The sequence below is a fragment of the Notolabrus celidotus genome, chromosome 12 (assembly GCF_009762535.1).
Source record: "Notolabrus celidotus isolate fNotCel1 chromosome 12, fNotCel1.pri, whole genome shotgun sequence".
Lineage (NCBI taxonomy): Eukaryota > Metazoa > Chordata > Actinopteri > Labriformes > Labridae > Notolabrus > Notolabrus celidotus.
In genome coordinates, this window is record NC_048283.1 from 25,358,397 (window position 1) to 25,374,610 (window position 16,214).

At 42.0% G+C, this 16,214-nt stretch overlaps 1 protein-coding gene across 1 annotated transcript; it reads left to right on the top strand.

Annotated features, from left to right (window-relative positions):
• The first annotated feature begins 1,462 nt into the window (after nt 1-1,462).
• Nucleotides 1,463-15,684, top strand: mc2r (melanocortin 2 receptor). The gene is made up of 3 exons (XM_034696969.1): nt 1,463-1,563; nt 11,781-12,679; nt 14,323-15,684. Exons 2-3 carry the CDS (start codon nt 12,285-12,287, stop codon nt 14,879-14,881), a joined length of 954 nt encoding a protein of 317 aa, XP_034552860.1. The 5' UTR covers nt 1,463-1,563; nt 11,781-12,284; the 3' UTR covers nt 14,882-15,684.
• The last annotated feature ends 530 nt before the right edge of the window (nt 15,685-16,214 follow it).

A 16,214-nucleotide genomic window follows, 5' to 3' on the forward strand; every position in this document is an offset into this window, starting at 1 on the left:
TTTCTGAAGAGTTATTTTTCATGTCAGAAAACACTGGCAGGTTGTAAGTGTCCGACAAAGACAACATTCAGTTCAAACAGGTTAAAATGAACAAGTTCACGCTCATATTTCAATGAAAGTATTTTATGATCTTGACATTTAGATTTATTATTCAAATAAATGCTGCTCTGCTGCTCCAGTGTTCTCTGACACCATGACTTAGAGCGGGGAGACACCTTCAAAACGCTCACTCTGTCAAAAACAGTGTTCATTTTCAGTTTCGACTTCTAAAGGATAACACTGATTGAGTTCAAAAATATGCAAAAAATGTCCAATCAGTTTCAGTATGGTGTGCAGGCTGAGTTTCACTCTTTGGGACTCCCAGTCAATCAATCAATCTTTATTTATATAGCATCGAATGATTACAAATGTTATCTGAAGTCTCTTTCCAAACAGAGCAGCTCTAGACCGTACTCTATGTTCTATTATTAACAAAGAGGGGGGGGGGGATAGTATGTGTGGTTGCTTTCTATGCTATGTTTCTTTGATTTAGTTTCATCCACAGCTCTGTGGTGAATAACACAATCACATACAGGTCTCTGTTGGCTTGAGGCGTGGTGGCCCTCTGACATCAGTCTAAGCTGTACCTGCTTTGTTTCAGAGCTGTAATGAAGTTTCACCTCTATAACTCCTTTAATCGCTATTCATCAGCTTGAATTTTTTAAATTAACTTTAAATGTAAACGTTAATTTGAAAATGTACTTTTCAAACTTTTAAACTTTGCCAAAAAAGTTTCTAACCATAGACCTTTCTGGAGTCCCTGACCTCCCTTGTCTCGTAGGTTCCTCTGGATCTCTGCTGCTGTGGACGTGCCAGACTCCAGCAGCTACAACTACTACTATCCGTCTCACCACTATCATCTCTCTCTCTCTCTCTTCATCTCCCTCTATCCCTCTCTCTAACTAAATCTCAGGTTTCTGCCTGTTAAAGGAAGTTTGTCCTTGCCACTGTAACTTGCTAAATGCTGCAAAGGTCTCTGCTCATGGTGGATTAAGATAAGATCAGACTGAGTCCTGTCTGTAAGATGGGACTGGATCTTATCCTGTCTTGATGTTGGGTCTTTGTTAATAATAGAACATAGAGTACGGTCCAGACCTGCTCTGTTTGGAAAGAGTCTTCAAATAATATTTGTTGTGATTTCGAGCTGTATAAATAAAGATTGACTGATTGAAGTTTTGTCTGGTTGGATTGAGAAAGAGAGACCCACAGTGGGTTAGCACTTTTTGTCCTTGCACTGGCAGACAAACATACAAACTGTTGAAAGAGGAAATAAAAATAAGGAATAACATGCGTCACAGCCTTGGTGAGGTAGCCTCTCAAGGTTCCAACAACAGTGTTCCCTGTCCCCGCTCATATAAACCCAATCCACTGCATAAAACCCCGCTGAAGAAACATCCTCTTCAGATGTCTGCTCTTTTTGTTGGGCTGTGTTCAGAGGTGATGTCCAAAAAAGGCAAATTGTCTCCTGAAGGCCGTCTGAATGAGGAAGCTGTTGAGGCAGCGGGACAGCGAAGTGAAGAACAAGTAAGGCTTTTACACAATACTACATTCAATTTAAGTTTTTACATTTTAAATATTCAATGAAGGATTCAGCTGCTGCCCTCAATCTCTGTTTAATTTCGTCAATGAGCAAAGAACAGGACACATTACTGCAAGTGCTTTCTTATAAAGCTGTAAGTAGCAGAAACTCAGTGGACAGGGCTTTAAAACATAATGTATCGACATAAGTGTTCAGATTATTAGCCTGTGTCTGACCATGGCTTACTTGGAAGAGATTATCATATCAATGGTGGTTATACGTGGAGAAACTAGAGCTGAGAAAGCTTTTAACTGTGTGAAATAACAGCTGAGATCTTGGGCTCCTCAATATACAGACGGCAGACGGTGGTTTACAAGGCTGACACTGTCTCGATAACTAAAGCTCCATCCATTACCATTCCTGCTCCTACTTTATGCATCTCTGTCTGATTCATCCGGCTTTGATCATCTTTCATTGCGAGGTCGCTGCTGAGTGATGGCTACCTCATCATCGTGCCTTATTCCATCACCTCTCTATTAGGATGCGTGATCAATTTCAAGGAACTGGGAACAAAACAGGCTTTTATACTCCAGTCTCTTTCAGGGAACTGTGCAGGGTGCACAATCATAACTCTGACAAAGAATAAAAATAACACTCATCGTTGTAGCCTTGCTGGACTGTGTGTGTCATATATGTACAAACATTCCTATTGCTTCTGACTAACGATGAGTAACGATGAGTAAATTAAATAGTATTCAATGCAGCCCCTCATTAATGCCGCTGTGCATACTAAATACTTTGTCTCCGTAATTATACAGCAGGGGAGGATAGATCATTTGATCATAAGAGACATTTAATAGCATAAGACCATTTCATGTCTTGTGAAGCCATCTGTTAGATCTTCAGAGTATAAAGAAATGTGTGGACAAGCTTGGTGAGTAATGATGGAAAGAAATATAAAGAAGTTTAAAAAGAGAGGAAAGAGGCGTGTCGTGATCAGATGTGTGTCGGTTTTAGCAATGAGGAGGGGACGGGTAGAGAGGCGGATGAGGAGAGTGTGTGTGTGCATGAGTTGTTTGAGATGTTTCATGTGATGTGTAGGATTTTCTTATTTCACACATGATCAGTGGTCGCTGCGGCACAACTGGCTTTCTGCAATAAGCTGCAGGAAAACACTATTTTACTATAATGATACATGCCTGAGACGTGGGATATTTGAGTCGATGCTGGTATAGATTTTAAAGGGGACAAATCTCAGAATACTTTTCCGACGAGGCAGTTTCAGGGGGGGTTTGGAGCCGGTGCTCAATTGAGAATCATTTTTTTGAGTTTTGACTGCGAGAGAACCAGCTCCCGGCCAGGAAAACAGGTTCCAAAGCAGCACCAACTCTTTTCTGGTCTAGAACCGTGAATAGCTTACGTCATGGGCGAGGGGACGCGGTTGCCGTGACCAAAAAGACAAACCAAACAAGTTTACACCATTTTCCTGCAACGAAAAAACCCGTCATGATGTGGCTCTTCCACTGGCTCGAGAAACAAACTGGTGTCAAGTCGGTTTGCAAGTTGAACCAGCTCCGAACTAGCAAGAGCACCAGCCCAAAACTAGAACCAGGTTTGCGAATCCTCTCTTTATCCATGTTGTCTTTATGGCCCTCTGAAAACCTCTGACCTGTTGACTCCAGGCCTGGCTCATCATGACGGTTTGTTGTTGTAGTTAAGTGAATTATGATCTGGTGATAACACAGAGTGTTTTATTCTGAAAATTGACCGGATGTTTTCATTTAGTTTTGGTGCCTGACTTCCTGTCTCGCTCCATCTTCTCTGATGAGATTGATGCGTCGTGCTCCAGCATCCTGCAAAAATAGAAGTCTTGTGTATCTGATCCGGAGGACTCTGACCTGCCGGATCAGAGATGCAGCTGGAACGCAATGGAGCAGATCCAGAGGAAGTTAACACATTGACTAGAATAGAAACTTATCAGATCTGGTGCCCTGATGGATCAGAGACGGACCTGGCTCGGACCGGGCTTGGATCTGGTGGAATTTGGCCGTAAGAAACATTGCCTGTAAATTCTTGCTAACCCGAGATATAGCTTTTGTGGTTGAAAGGTAGCAAATCCCTTCAAACGAATACAGCATCTAGAAACCTTTTCACACATACCCCTGAACATTTCCAGAAACTTTAAGAGCTTTGGCCCCTGAAATTTTCCCCTCCCAGCGAGGACAGTTGCTGCCTCTAAAAATGCAGACTGGTGAGCAGGATATAGTATGAAGTGCAGTTGCACGACCAAAACAAAATCCCTGAAATTGTTTACTGATTGTTTAAAAAAAAAGCTTGAGTTAAGTCAGGGTGAACATCTTGACCTCTTGCACATGCAGCTTGTGTTGAAGCATGATAGAAACTTGATCGTGGAGGTTGTAATGTGATCATATTTCTAAAAACATGGTGTCCTCAGACTTCGAATATTCCCCTCCTGGTCAGAGAGTATGTTAATTCCTTTTTTTATTTTGCCCCCTAGTCCAAACAACAGAGTTCTGGTGATTTACATATTGATGTTGTTTAATCAATACCAGCAGTAAACCTCAGTAAAGGCAATATTACCTTTTTTAGATTCCATTTCTAGCACCCTAAAAGCAAACTGAGTCCACACATGTTGTTACCGGATGTTAACAGCTTAGTTTTGCTCATGAATAACACAGACAATGAGTCATTGAGGAGATTTGCATGAAACTTTAATGATCTCTAAGGCTGAATTTGCTTTTGCTGCAGCAGAGGATGAACATGGAATGCAGATGAGACCAGAGTGTCACACAGCTCCCACCCTGAAAGTGCGTGTCTGTGTGTGTGTGTGTGTGTGTGTGTGTGTGTGTGTGTGTGTGTGTGTGTGTGTGTGTGTGTGTGTGTGTGTGAACTGCTTGATTTGACAGGTTAGTGGATGAAGGAACATCTCCACATGTGTACGGATGTCAACTGCCTGTAATCGCAGATGTTACATCATGAGCATGTTTTTTCCGTGGTGACAGGAAATACATGAATGAAACGCTTGATCTCTTCGGAGAGTTTGATGGACTGATTATTGCCATTTAATCAATACTGTGCAGGGCTCCTGCAAATTCCACCCCGAAGGTTAATTTGACCTGAAGTGTGATGACATTTAAATAATTACCACGTGAAAGGAGGCTGTTATTGGCGAATAAACAATTAGTTCCTCTGCTTCGGGTATTTTTTCTCCCAGAAATCAAACCAAGACTTCGAACCAAAATTCCTGAACTTCTTGAATAAACAAGTTTGAGAAAAATGTATTTATGTTTAGTGATCATTTTAAACTCTTAAACATGGATCTCAGATAACAAGAGAGTTAACAAATAAAATGTAATGATAAAAAACACCATAATGTTTTTTGTTCAGTCGCTTAATTCTTGTGAAATACTGGCTCCTTTAGCATGTACCCGAAGACGCAAGTCTTGCAGGAGGTTCCCTTCAAATGCGACTCCAGTCTGTTGTCATCAGAAGAGGTGGAGCTGGACTACATTGAACAATGAAGCTATTATTTTGCTAAAGAGGGCAGTGCTAACTTGCTAGTCCAACCGATAGCTAGAAACACTTTCCTCACAGTGAGCTCATGTTTATTACTGATCCCATAAAAGAAAGTCGCGTCACAGAGATTGGAGAAACTGCACAGAGATACAATCAATTTGACCTTTATTTTCCTGATGAATGAACCTCCACCGGTCCATTCCTCAATTAAGCTCACATACACACCCATTCAAAGAAGACAATCTTTACAGCAGAAATAAAAATGTTTACAGGCTGTTTAAAAATACAGTTTAGGTCTGAATAGCTCATTTCTCTATCAGCACACACTGTACGGGGTGAATTTATTTATAACTTGTTATTTTTTAAGCTGTTAAACTTACATGTTTTGCCAAAATAAGGGCATGCCTGACTTGATTGGCAGGCTGGCACCCTGTAGCTGTTAGTGAAAAGGCTAAAGGCCCGCCTCTTGACCTCACACTAGTTTGGACGAAGTTAGGTAGAGAATTTCCAATATGGCACCCGCTGAAGATCAGCTTCAAAACAGTGCTTCAGGAACAGATGGGTGACGTCACCGAAACTACATCCATTTATTATACAGACTATGGTCTTAATATTGGCCTTACATGTCATTCAATCGTGCAAATTAGATTTTATCCGCGTTTGGTGTGTACACAACTTAAGGAAGGTCATTTTCCTATTCAACAACTATTTTGTTGTGTTTATTGAAACTCTCTTAACATCCTGAAACAATCAATGAATGAAATGCTTGAAGCCCCAGCAGTTTCTGTGGCTGCCTCAGGCTTTAAATAAGTCTGTCAAATTATTGATTCAGAGAAGATGAGATGACGGTTTGTCTGTCAACCTCCTCTCTGTCCCTGCTTAGCCTCATTTGGTCTTTAACAAGCTTAAAACCACCCGGCTGCTGAAGGAATGGAGATAGTTTAATGCATTAAATATAGTTGTGTTCCTCCCTCCAGCTCTTTGCCACACACTCCCCCTGCGCCATCAGAGAGGCAGAGTAAGTTTATATGTCTGAAGAGAGTAGGTTTGCACTTTTAGAGTTTAATTCCTTCAATCAGGCTTACTATTTTTGGTTTGTTCAAAGTGCCTCACCCCAGCTTTGAATGATCTTATGTGAGCACTTCGACAAACTAGCATGAAAAATATCACTCTTCATATTTTTTCAAAGAAAGTGCGTTTACCTGACCTTTAAACCATGTGTGGAGATAATTCCTCTTAGTCATTATGTCGTCAATAAATCCCAGAGAGACCAAACAACAGAGATGATGACGGAAACACCCACTGTTTAGCCTCCTCTGTCAGAGTTTGTGTGTTTTTAATGTTTTATTTTTCACTCTAAACTAAGGTGTGGGGTGTATTGGCTGTCACTCAAGGATCACACTGACTCTGTCTTCAAAGTAGAGAAACACGCTGCTGTGCAATTCTGTTTTTGGTTTTTGGTCTGTTTCTGGTTCAGACTGAATCGTATTTCAAATAATCAGTGGATTGACTTAAATGTTTGAGACGATGAGTTTTCAACAGGATAAAGTACAATAAATAGAAACTCACTTCAGTCAGACAGCTGTTCTGTGAGTGTGGGGGCTGAATGTAAAACAAACAGTAACTGTTGTGTGTTGTGCTCTGAAAAGAGGAATATAAAACTCTGACGGGATGCTTCCTCTCTGGCAGCTTCACCGAGAATTTTAATTCTCAAAATCACATTCACATGTGCTAACACTGCCCCCGCAGACTAAACAAAACACTTAATTCACACTAAAGAAACCTTTTAAAACCTCTAACATTTGAATAAAGCACAACACAACAAATGAGCAATGATACCTCCAAATAAAATAACATAAAACACTTATATTTCACATGAAAGGGGTATATAAGTTAATAAAACTTGGACACTATGGCTGTTTTCGAAACCGCCTGCTGCATACTACCTATGAATGCAGTATGCAGTACATGCAGCATACTTCATACTGCGTTTGAAGGTAGTCTGGAGTATGACTGTTCTGTTGGATCTGGTCTGCAGGGTGCTGGGTCAGGCTTAGCTGGATTTCTGGTATCGGAAAGCAGAAGTAAACAACGGCCAAGCTGATCGCGAAACTGCTTCTCTAGAATCACTTAAGATTTAAAAAGTTAAAAGTGTATTATATGCAATTTAATCATTTTCACAGCTCCTAAATACTGAGTTCCCCCTTTATATACGGAAAAAAGAAGAAGCGTAACGTTAGCACTGTGCATTGTGGGTAACAATACGTGATAGAGACTGGTCCGATGCAGACTGAGACATTTTCCAGACATCCGGGTAGTTTTGGCATACTGCAGATTTTGCTCTTGTACACATACGACATACTGAATTTTGGCCAAATCAATATGATGCTGGTATGGTAAGCGGTTCGAATACAGCCCACTATACTGGAATCGTCGTTTTGAGCTCACACTTCCGGTCCTGGCAGGCATGACTAATCAATCATAAGTGTGATCTCTAAGAGACTCAATATGTAGATAAAGAACATTGTAAGAGTTTTTAAACCATTTTTAAAGTATTTTTTTCTTCTTTTGAATGACTTTTTAACACATAATACTCTAAAACTTTTTTAGTTTTTTTTAACTTTTTATGAATATTGCATAGACTGTATAAATAATGGATGTAGTATCCGTGACGTCACCCATCTGCTCTTGAGCGCTGTTTTGAAGCCAATCGACGCATTGGAAATGCGGAACTCTACCAGGCATAGTGTGACATAAAGGGGCGGAGTTTGAGCCTCCTAGCCAACAGCTATGTGTTCCCATCTGGGAGTCAAGTCAGTCATGTCCTTATTTGGGCAAAAACTCATAATCTTAATATCTTCTGAACCGTCGCGTTGGAAAAAATAATTTACCCCCTGTACAGTGTGTGCAGATAGAGAAATTAGCTTCGTAGAGCCAAGCTGTTTTTTGAACCAGGCTGTAAACATGTTTATTAATGCTGCAAAGATCGTCTTTTTCCCATTCATGTCAATGTGGTTTCCGGTGTTTCTGCAGCCAGCCTCAAGCGGATTCTCAATGAATTGCAATTTATAACACTTCCGCATGGGCTCCATAGTTTGAGACCAGAGGTTGCCGCTTGGAATATTGCAGTTGTTCTTATGACATTTAACAATTAATTCACTTCTTGGTCACTAAATATCCATGAGCTTATTTGTATCTGATCAGTTTATTTAACAAAAAAATCTATCTATCACACAGTCCTCATGTCAGAGTGTCCTTGGGAAAGGCACTGAACCCTGATGACCTAACCAGTGGCATGCAAGTGCACGTGAATGGGACTTTTCAGCACCCATAGGCCCTTTGTGTAGCAGCTTCTGCCATATGTGTGTGTGAGAAGTTGAATGTCACAAAATCAAGTATATCATTCACCCTGATTAACGTTTAGTTTGTGATGTTTAAGTCAATCTGGCCAGCTGAGAAGTTTCTGCTTGGTAGAATTTGTCTATTAAAGAAACCCTGTGCGCATGTTTCCATTGGCAAACATTCAAAAGACAGCTATGGTTGGAATTTAAAGTTTTTTCTTTACTGAATATTCGTAAACATCTGCACTTACATCAGATTTCACCAGGAAATCTGACTGTGTCACAAGATTCAATACACACTAACATAAGGGGATTAAAAATCAGTAAAAAATAAAAATAATAGAGAAAAAGGATGTTTCACCTCATCTTCGTCATGAAGTTCTGTCCTGTAGGGTATCACTGAACGATGTCAGCATCCAGGGCTTGTTCCGCAGCCATCAGGGCTTTAAAGTAAACAGCCTGCAGATGTACAATCTTTTTATCGTCTTCAGGATTGTTCCATAGTGCTCCCTTTAGGGGCGCCAGTTTTGCCTGGTGGTTAAGTTGCACACCACATTAACAGAGACTATAGTCCTCAAGGGGGGCAGCCTGGGCTGGATTCCAACCTGCAGCCCCTTGGTGCATGTCACTTCCAACTCCCAGTTTCCTTCTCTATCAGCTGTCCTATCCTCTTAAAGCTCAGTTCATAACTTGGAGAGTCAACTAAAAATAGCCGTGTGTTCACCACTTCTCATACTGCAGGCATCGACGTGTTATTCTATCAGGAAACGGTTGCCCGACTCGGCAGGAGTGCAGACAGGTGGAGAAACATGGTCACAAGTGGCAACATCTTTTGTTAGTGTGTCTGCTGCCATGTATATAAATAAAGGCTGTAGAGGAAGACATGAATGCAAAAAGCTTCTGCATCCAGGAGGAGGCTAATGGAGCACACAGCAAAGCTTGAAATAAGATGAACAGCATTGTCCACAGGGGGCTCCAAAACCTTCGCAAACTGAAAGTTCCTTACAGGAGCTTTAAACCCAAAAACTAAACTAAAGGCGTTTTTTGACCTGAGGAACTTTACCCCAGAACTACGTGCGTCTCGACTGGTGGACCCACGGTCTAAATTTAGTTCAGGGGTAGTTAATCTCCCCTCTGAAAAGCCCCTTCTAGGGGGGTAGCACTTTTCAAAGGTCCCGGGACTTTCGGGGGGGGGGGGGCCTGCAATGCTGAAATGTCTGATTAGTAGATTGACTGCAGTGTTTTTATTCCACCCATCGTCCACAATAACATCACACACGTGTGATTCACTTGATATCTCTTTCTTTCATTTGTTTTTTATTTGTTCTATCTTTTTTGTATGTGTGTACTTTTCAAAAGAAGAAGCTGTGATTCACTTGATTTAGGAGCTTGTAGCAGTAGTCTTCTCTCAGCCCACCGCGAATACGTCTCTCCCAGTGTTACGGTTTTAAAAGTGACCCTGTAAACTGGAGACCTTCAGCTGAATGTGTCAGTGTTTGTGGTCTTGTGTCAGTCTCTTCCATGCTAACAAGCTAACTGTTGTGTTGCTCATAATGATACCTGCCTGTCCGTCTGCTTCTTCTTTTTTTCCTCCATACGTCACTGGTCTGATTTGCACAATCTACCCAGGACTTCAGCCCGCGGTCAAAACACAGACAACAATGGGGGCACAGGAACCTTTTAGTTCCGGGGTAAGTAGTTCTTGGGGCTAAAAGACCTCAGAACTCTTGGTCGAAATGCACCTTAAAGCTGGAATTTGACTGTAGCATTTCCTCAGGACTCCGTCTAACTCCTCCCCCCTTTTGGAGCTTCTCCAAAATGACGCCCACCCCCCACTTACATACAGGAGCGCCGCTGACTTGCGACCATGTGATCGTGACTGATTCAAAACCGGTCCTCACCAAAACATTTTCATAGTGAAAGTTAAAAACACAAATAAATATGGCTGCTGTTAGTACTCACAGCTGTAATGCTAGCATTATCCAGTTGTACAGGTGACACGATATCAGGAGAAAAGTTAGAACACATATAATACTGTAACAGCTCTACTGTTTGTTAAACGTGTTCAGTGTAGATGCTCTTAATTCCTACAGTGTTGACAGTCAGTGAAGGCATCAGGAGAGGTGTAGAGTGTGCAAGCGGGAGAGAGGAGAGAGAAGAGGAGAAGTTCTTCATTCATTCAAACATTGATTGTTGTTTTGTTGGTTGGCGTGATCACTGCTGACAGTGACCGGTTATTAAAGATCAACGTGTTCACGAATCGGCTCTTCATCCCTACAGCGTCCGGACGGACGCTACAGTACATCTACATTTTCTGTAGGACTTACTAAATGTCATTAATTCTTCTGCTTGTCAGAGCCCCCGTGGTGAGAGCTTTTTAGACTCTGATCCGGACTACAGTCCTGAGCAGAGCACCTCATCGGGTCAGAGGGGACAGGCCCGAGGTCGAGCGAGAGGGGCAGTCAGTAGAGTCAGGGGAAGCAGAGGCAGGGGACGGGGACTCAGAGTGCACGCCGGGGAAATGTACGCGCAGGAGGCGGGCAGAACAGCAGGATGGGATTTGAATGGTTTAAAATTTTGGACCCCAAAAACGGTGATTTCGTTCTTTTTTAAGAACACATTATGTATTGATTACCATCAGGACATAAAGATCATTTTAACCAGTATAACAAAAAGTGTATCTAAATCTGACTACCAACCCCAGCTTTAAGGAGGCGTTCTGCTGCAGGAGGCCACAACAGTTTCATTATGGGAGATGAATATGAAAGCACAGCAGCATCAGCTTTTCATTTCTGCTTTTAATCGACTTCTCCAATGAGAAATTATTCTAAACCCAGGTCATAAAAGGTCATGATGAGCACAAAGTTACAGAGTTATTGAAGGTTTTATGAATTGGATTATTTGAGCACCTCAAATAATTCCCAAATCACTCACATTACTTTTGGATTGAAAAGGAGGAGAGGTTCGCAGGGTCAATGATAAAAGCTTGGTTTAATCATTATAATCCTGCTGAGTCCACAGCTTAGCAGAAGTTCAGTTTAAAGCCCGGCTGAAACAAGATTTGAATGATCATGATGTTCTCTTTGAAATGTTTTATAACCAGGAGATCACCGTGCAATTGAGTATTTTCAAGTTTAAGGGCAGAATGAGCCGTGAGACCTCGGACAAAAGGCCACACTACTCATCCGAGATGATCTCTATTTGTAATGGACAAAAGTGACGTGACGAACATCGTGTTCAGCTGGGGAGACACTGAAAGAGGATGTATTGTAACTGGGGCTTATATTTAATAGAAGCTGGGGGACTATAACTCAGTCTTAATGGTCTTGCTTGTGTTTCCTCAGGTGACGCAACCAGACAACACTCATCAAGATCTAGAGAAGCAGACAGGATCGGATCGACATGGTTCATAAGACAAGCATCCTTACAGCAGCACGCCCGTCTCATGTAAACAACTCTGGCATTTAGAGGTGGTGTGTAAACCCCAACAAACTCTCTCCGTCTGAAGGGGAAATAAAGCCTCACAAAGAAAAATACTGCTTGTCTCACACGTCAAGAAGAGAAGAGAAGCAGAATGATGACATGGCTCACTTCAGCTGAACATAAGGACGTTTGTGATGACGACAAACCGACTGCAGAGAGCCAGTCTTGTGTTCCTGCGTAAAGCAACAACACATATTTAAGTTAGATTGAACTTCAGGTCAGTGCCAGTCAATAAGATGAACTTTGCACAGAAAGGAATACTAAGGAGGGGTTGAAAAATTAAGACACAATCATTAGCTGCAAGTCATCTCAAGAATTGTACAAACACTGTGGGAGATCTCAAAACCTTATATTTCAAATGTTACATGACTACCTTTAAGTTAAGGACACCATTTTGGCTGAGCATGAACATTACCACCAGAATGAACCAGTCAGACTGCCCTGAGGTGAAAGTCCCCTTCCCCATCTTCTTTGCCATCGGTGTGGTGAGCCTGGCTGAGAACCTGCTCGTCGTTGTAGCCGTCATACGAAACAGAAACCTCCACTCGCCTATGTACTGCTTTATCTGCAGCCTGGCAGCCTTCAACACCATCGCTAGCCTCTCCAAAACCTGTGAGAACATGATGATTATGCTCGCTGACAACGGACACCTGATGAAGACGGGTTCCTCTGAGACAAAGCTGGATGACGTGATGGACTCCCTGCTGTGCATGTCATTTGTGGGCTCCATTTTCAGCTTCATGGCTATCGCTGTGGACCGGTGTGTATGCACAGAAATTAATTTATACTATTGCTAGTTATTCCACCCCAGCACACTAGTCCCAGAGAATCCCCATCTGAAAGACATGATAATGCTCTCAGCTATTTTGTTTCTTTTTAAATCAAAGAGGAGAAAGCGGCTCCACTGACTGTAAAAGAAAGCATAACTGTAGGTTGTAAAACAAAGTGATTTGTTTGATCTGTTTACAGCTGAGCCGAATGTTTTGAACTGTTTCTTTGTGGATTGTGGGTCCCATAACCAATTATCCTCTGCTTATATTTAAATTCAAAGCATCAGGTCCCACAAACTAGGACTCTGGGGATAATTCAAAGTTGGGAGTCAGAACTTTTCCCTGAGTTCTAGCTCAAACATCTGCAGCTTATTAAAGGCAGTACTTTCTGCAAGTCATGTTCACTGAAGTCACTATCTCACTACGCTCCTCTGCCTTTTCTCCACAAAGGCAGACACTTTTTTCAGATCAAGACTTCAGATATTGTTGGTTGGTGCTCGTCTGTAATCAATCACAATGAGTGTGATGTTTTTATAAATGAGAAACTCAGTAAAACTGATTTTGTTAGACAGGAGAAAATAAGCATTGTGTGAGAACTCGTAAATTCTCTTTTTGAGCCTCTCTTTAATATTTCATTAAGACTTATTCTGAGATAGACCTACAAAGGCTCTGAATGGTCAGGCACCTTCGTGTCATAAAGAGCTCATAGTGCCCTATTGCCCCTCTAGAACACAATGCTCCCAACATGCAGGCCTGCTAAAGTCTCTAAAAGTAGTATAGGAGGTAGAGCCTTCAGTTATCAGGCACCTCTCCTTTGGAATCATCTACCAGTCAGGGTCCGGGAGGCAGACACCCTCTCTACTTTTAAGAGTAGTCTTCAACCTTTCCTTTTTGATAAAGCTTATAGTTAGAGTTGGCTCAGGCTTGGACCAGCTCTTAGTTATGCTGCTGTAGGCTTAGACTGCCGGGGGAACTGACACATTGGGATCCTGTCTTTCTATCTCCTTGTCCCATTAAAGTCACTAACCATAGACTGTTCTGGAGTCCCTGAGCTCCCGTATCTCGTAGGTTCCTCTGGATCTCTGCTGCTGTGAACGTGCCAGACTCCAGCTGCTACAACTACTACTATCCGTCTCACCCCTATCATCTCTCTCTCTCTTCATCTCCCTCTATCCCTCTCTCTAACACGGTCTCAGTAGATGTGTGTCATGATGTAACATGAGTCTGGTCCTGCTGGAGGTTTCTGCCTGTTAAAGGAAGTTTGTCCTTGCCACTGTCACTTGCTAAATGCTGCATAGTGCTCTGCTCATGGTGGATTAAGATGAGATCAGACTGAGTCCTGTCTGTAAGATGGGACTGGATCTTATCCGGTCTTGATGTTGGGTCTTTGTTAATAATAGAACATACAGTACGGTCTAGACCTGCTCTGTTTGGAAAGAGTCTGCAGATAACATTTGTTGTGATTTGGCGCTATATAAATAAAGATCGATTGAATAGCAGAATAACCACAAAGCAGACAAATAAATTAGACCCAATAAAAGGGTTGACAACATTTGATTTCAGCTGTCAAGCACCTACATGTGGACCAAAAGACGGATCAAGCAGCTGATCAAATATCTGTCCTCTCTTTCAGTTACATCACCATCTTCCATGCTCTGCAGTATCACAACATCATGACAATGCGGCGTGCGGGAGTCATCTTAGGCGTCATCTGGACCACATGTGGCGTGTGTGCCGTGCTCATGGTTCAGTTCTTTGCCTCCAAGTTTATCATGATATGCTTTGTCGTCTTCTTCTTTGTCTCCTTGGTGATTATCTGCTTCCTATACGTCTACATGTTCATGCTGGCACGCAGCCACGCCAGAAAGATCGCTGCTCTGCCGTGCGGTGGCGAGGTGAGGAAGTGCCGTCGTCAGTGGTGGAGGGGCAGCATGAGAGGGGCGCTGACGCTCACCATCCTGTTCGGGACGTTCGTGGTGTGTTGGGCTCCATTCTTCCTTCACCTCACCATCATCATGGTTTGTCCTCTGAACCCGTACTGTGAGTGTTACCGGTCGCTGTTTCAGCTGCATGTGGTGCTGATGATGAGCCACGCCCTCATCGATCCGGCCATCTACGCCTTCCGCAGCATCGAGCTCAGACACACCTTCAGGAAGATGCTGTTCTGTTCAGAGTGGAGACAGTGCTCCTAAAGAAAGATCTTTATAACCAGGCAACTTTCTGAATTTTTTTAAAGTAATGACTGTTCAAATACTCAAAAATCATGACCCATCCTTAAAGAAGAATCCAGCATGAGATGGTGGTTTGAAGCAACGGATTGGACAAACAAACCAAGGACAAATACAGAGCGAGACTGATGTTTAAGAAGCTAACTTTCAATTAAAGCCCTGTGAGGAGTTTTTAGCTGGTTAAGAAACAAACGGAAATATTATCAATGCTTCCATTTGACCTAAAACAGCAAACAAGAACATCAGCATAAAGACGACTTCAATAAAGTTCTGTAATAATATCTTAAACCATTGGCGAGGGGTAGGTGTCGGAAGACATGTTTGCCTTCATTCAGCCAGGGACGCCTTTTTTGAGGTAAAGAATCTCAATGAGAGACACATTTGTTTGTGAAAAGACAACAGGTTGAGATGTCTTGCTAAAAGTCACAACTTGCACATGCACAGGGTGAAATTAGCAAAGATACAAGCGGTCCTGCTTATAGCCACCAAAGTCAACACTAACTGTAAGTGCCTCCTCCTCAGTTTTAAGCATTGACTGCATGTTAAAATGGACCATGTTGTCAGGTTTTGCAATTCTAGGACCCAAAACAGAAAGAGGGCACAGTTCAATAGCGGGAGACTGAGAAGCACTTTCAAATCCTGACTGAAACAAATTCTAGGTTTTAGGAAGCTATTTGGTGTTTCTGCTGCCAGCCTCAAGCGGACGCGCCATGAACTGCAGTTTTTAGCACTTCTGAATGGTCTACATATTTTAAGACCAGAGGTTGCCGCTTGGTTACAACTCATCAGTGGTGGACAGTAATAGAGTAAATTTACTTGAGTATTATTTTTGGGTGAACTTATAACTTTTACTCCACTACATTTGAAAGACAAATATCATACTTTTGACTCCTCTACATTTCATCAGGGCTCTAGATACTGACTACTTTAGCTTTGAAGTCAGCTGATGAATTTTCTTTTCTGAAATCAGATCCCAAAGACCGTAAACTGTTTGTGTACTTGTGTTTGATTTGTCTCAATGGTGTAGCCGTACCTCGGTTGAGCGTAGATCAAATGCAGATCAAACGTTCTTCAGATCTGTCCGTTCATTTAGTCCTGGTAATGATGGCTATGAGCAAGAAGGATGATGATTCATACCTGAGCAGACATATTTTAAACCAAGGTTTTTGAAATAAAGAATGATTGGTATTGTTGTAAATATCTGATCTGTTTACCACACAAACTTCATCACATCCTACAAAACATCACCATCTAACCTGAGAAAGCATTTGGAGGTCTGTAGCTAACACACTTGTTT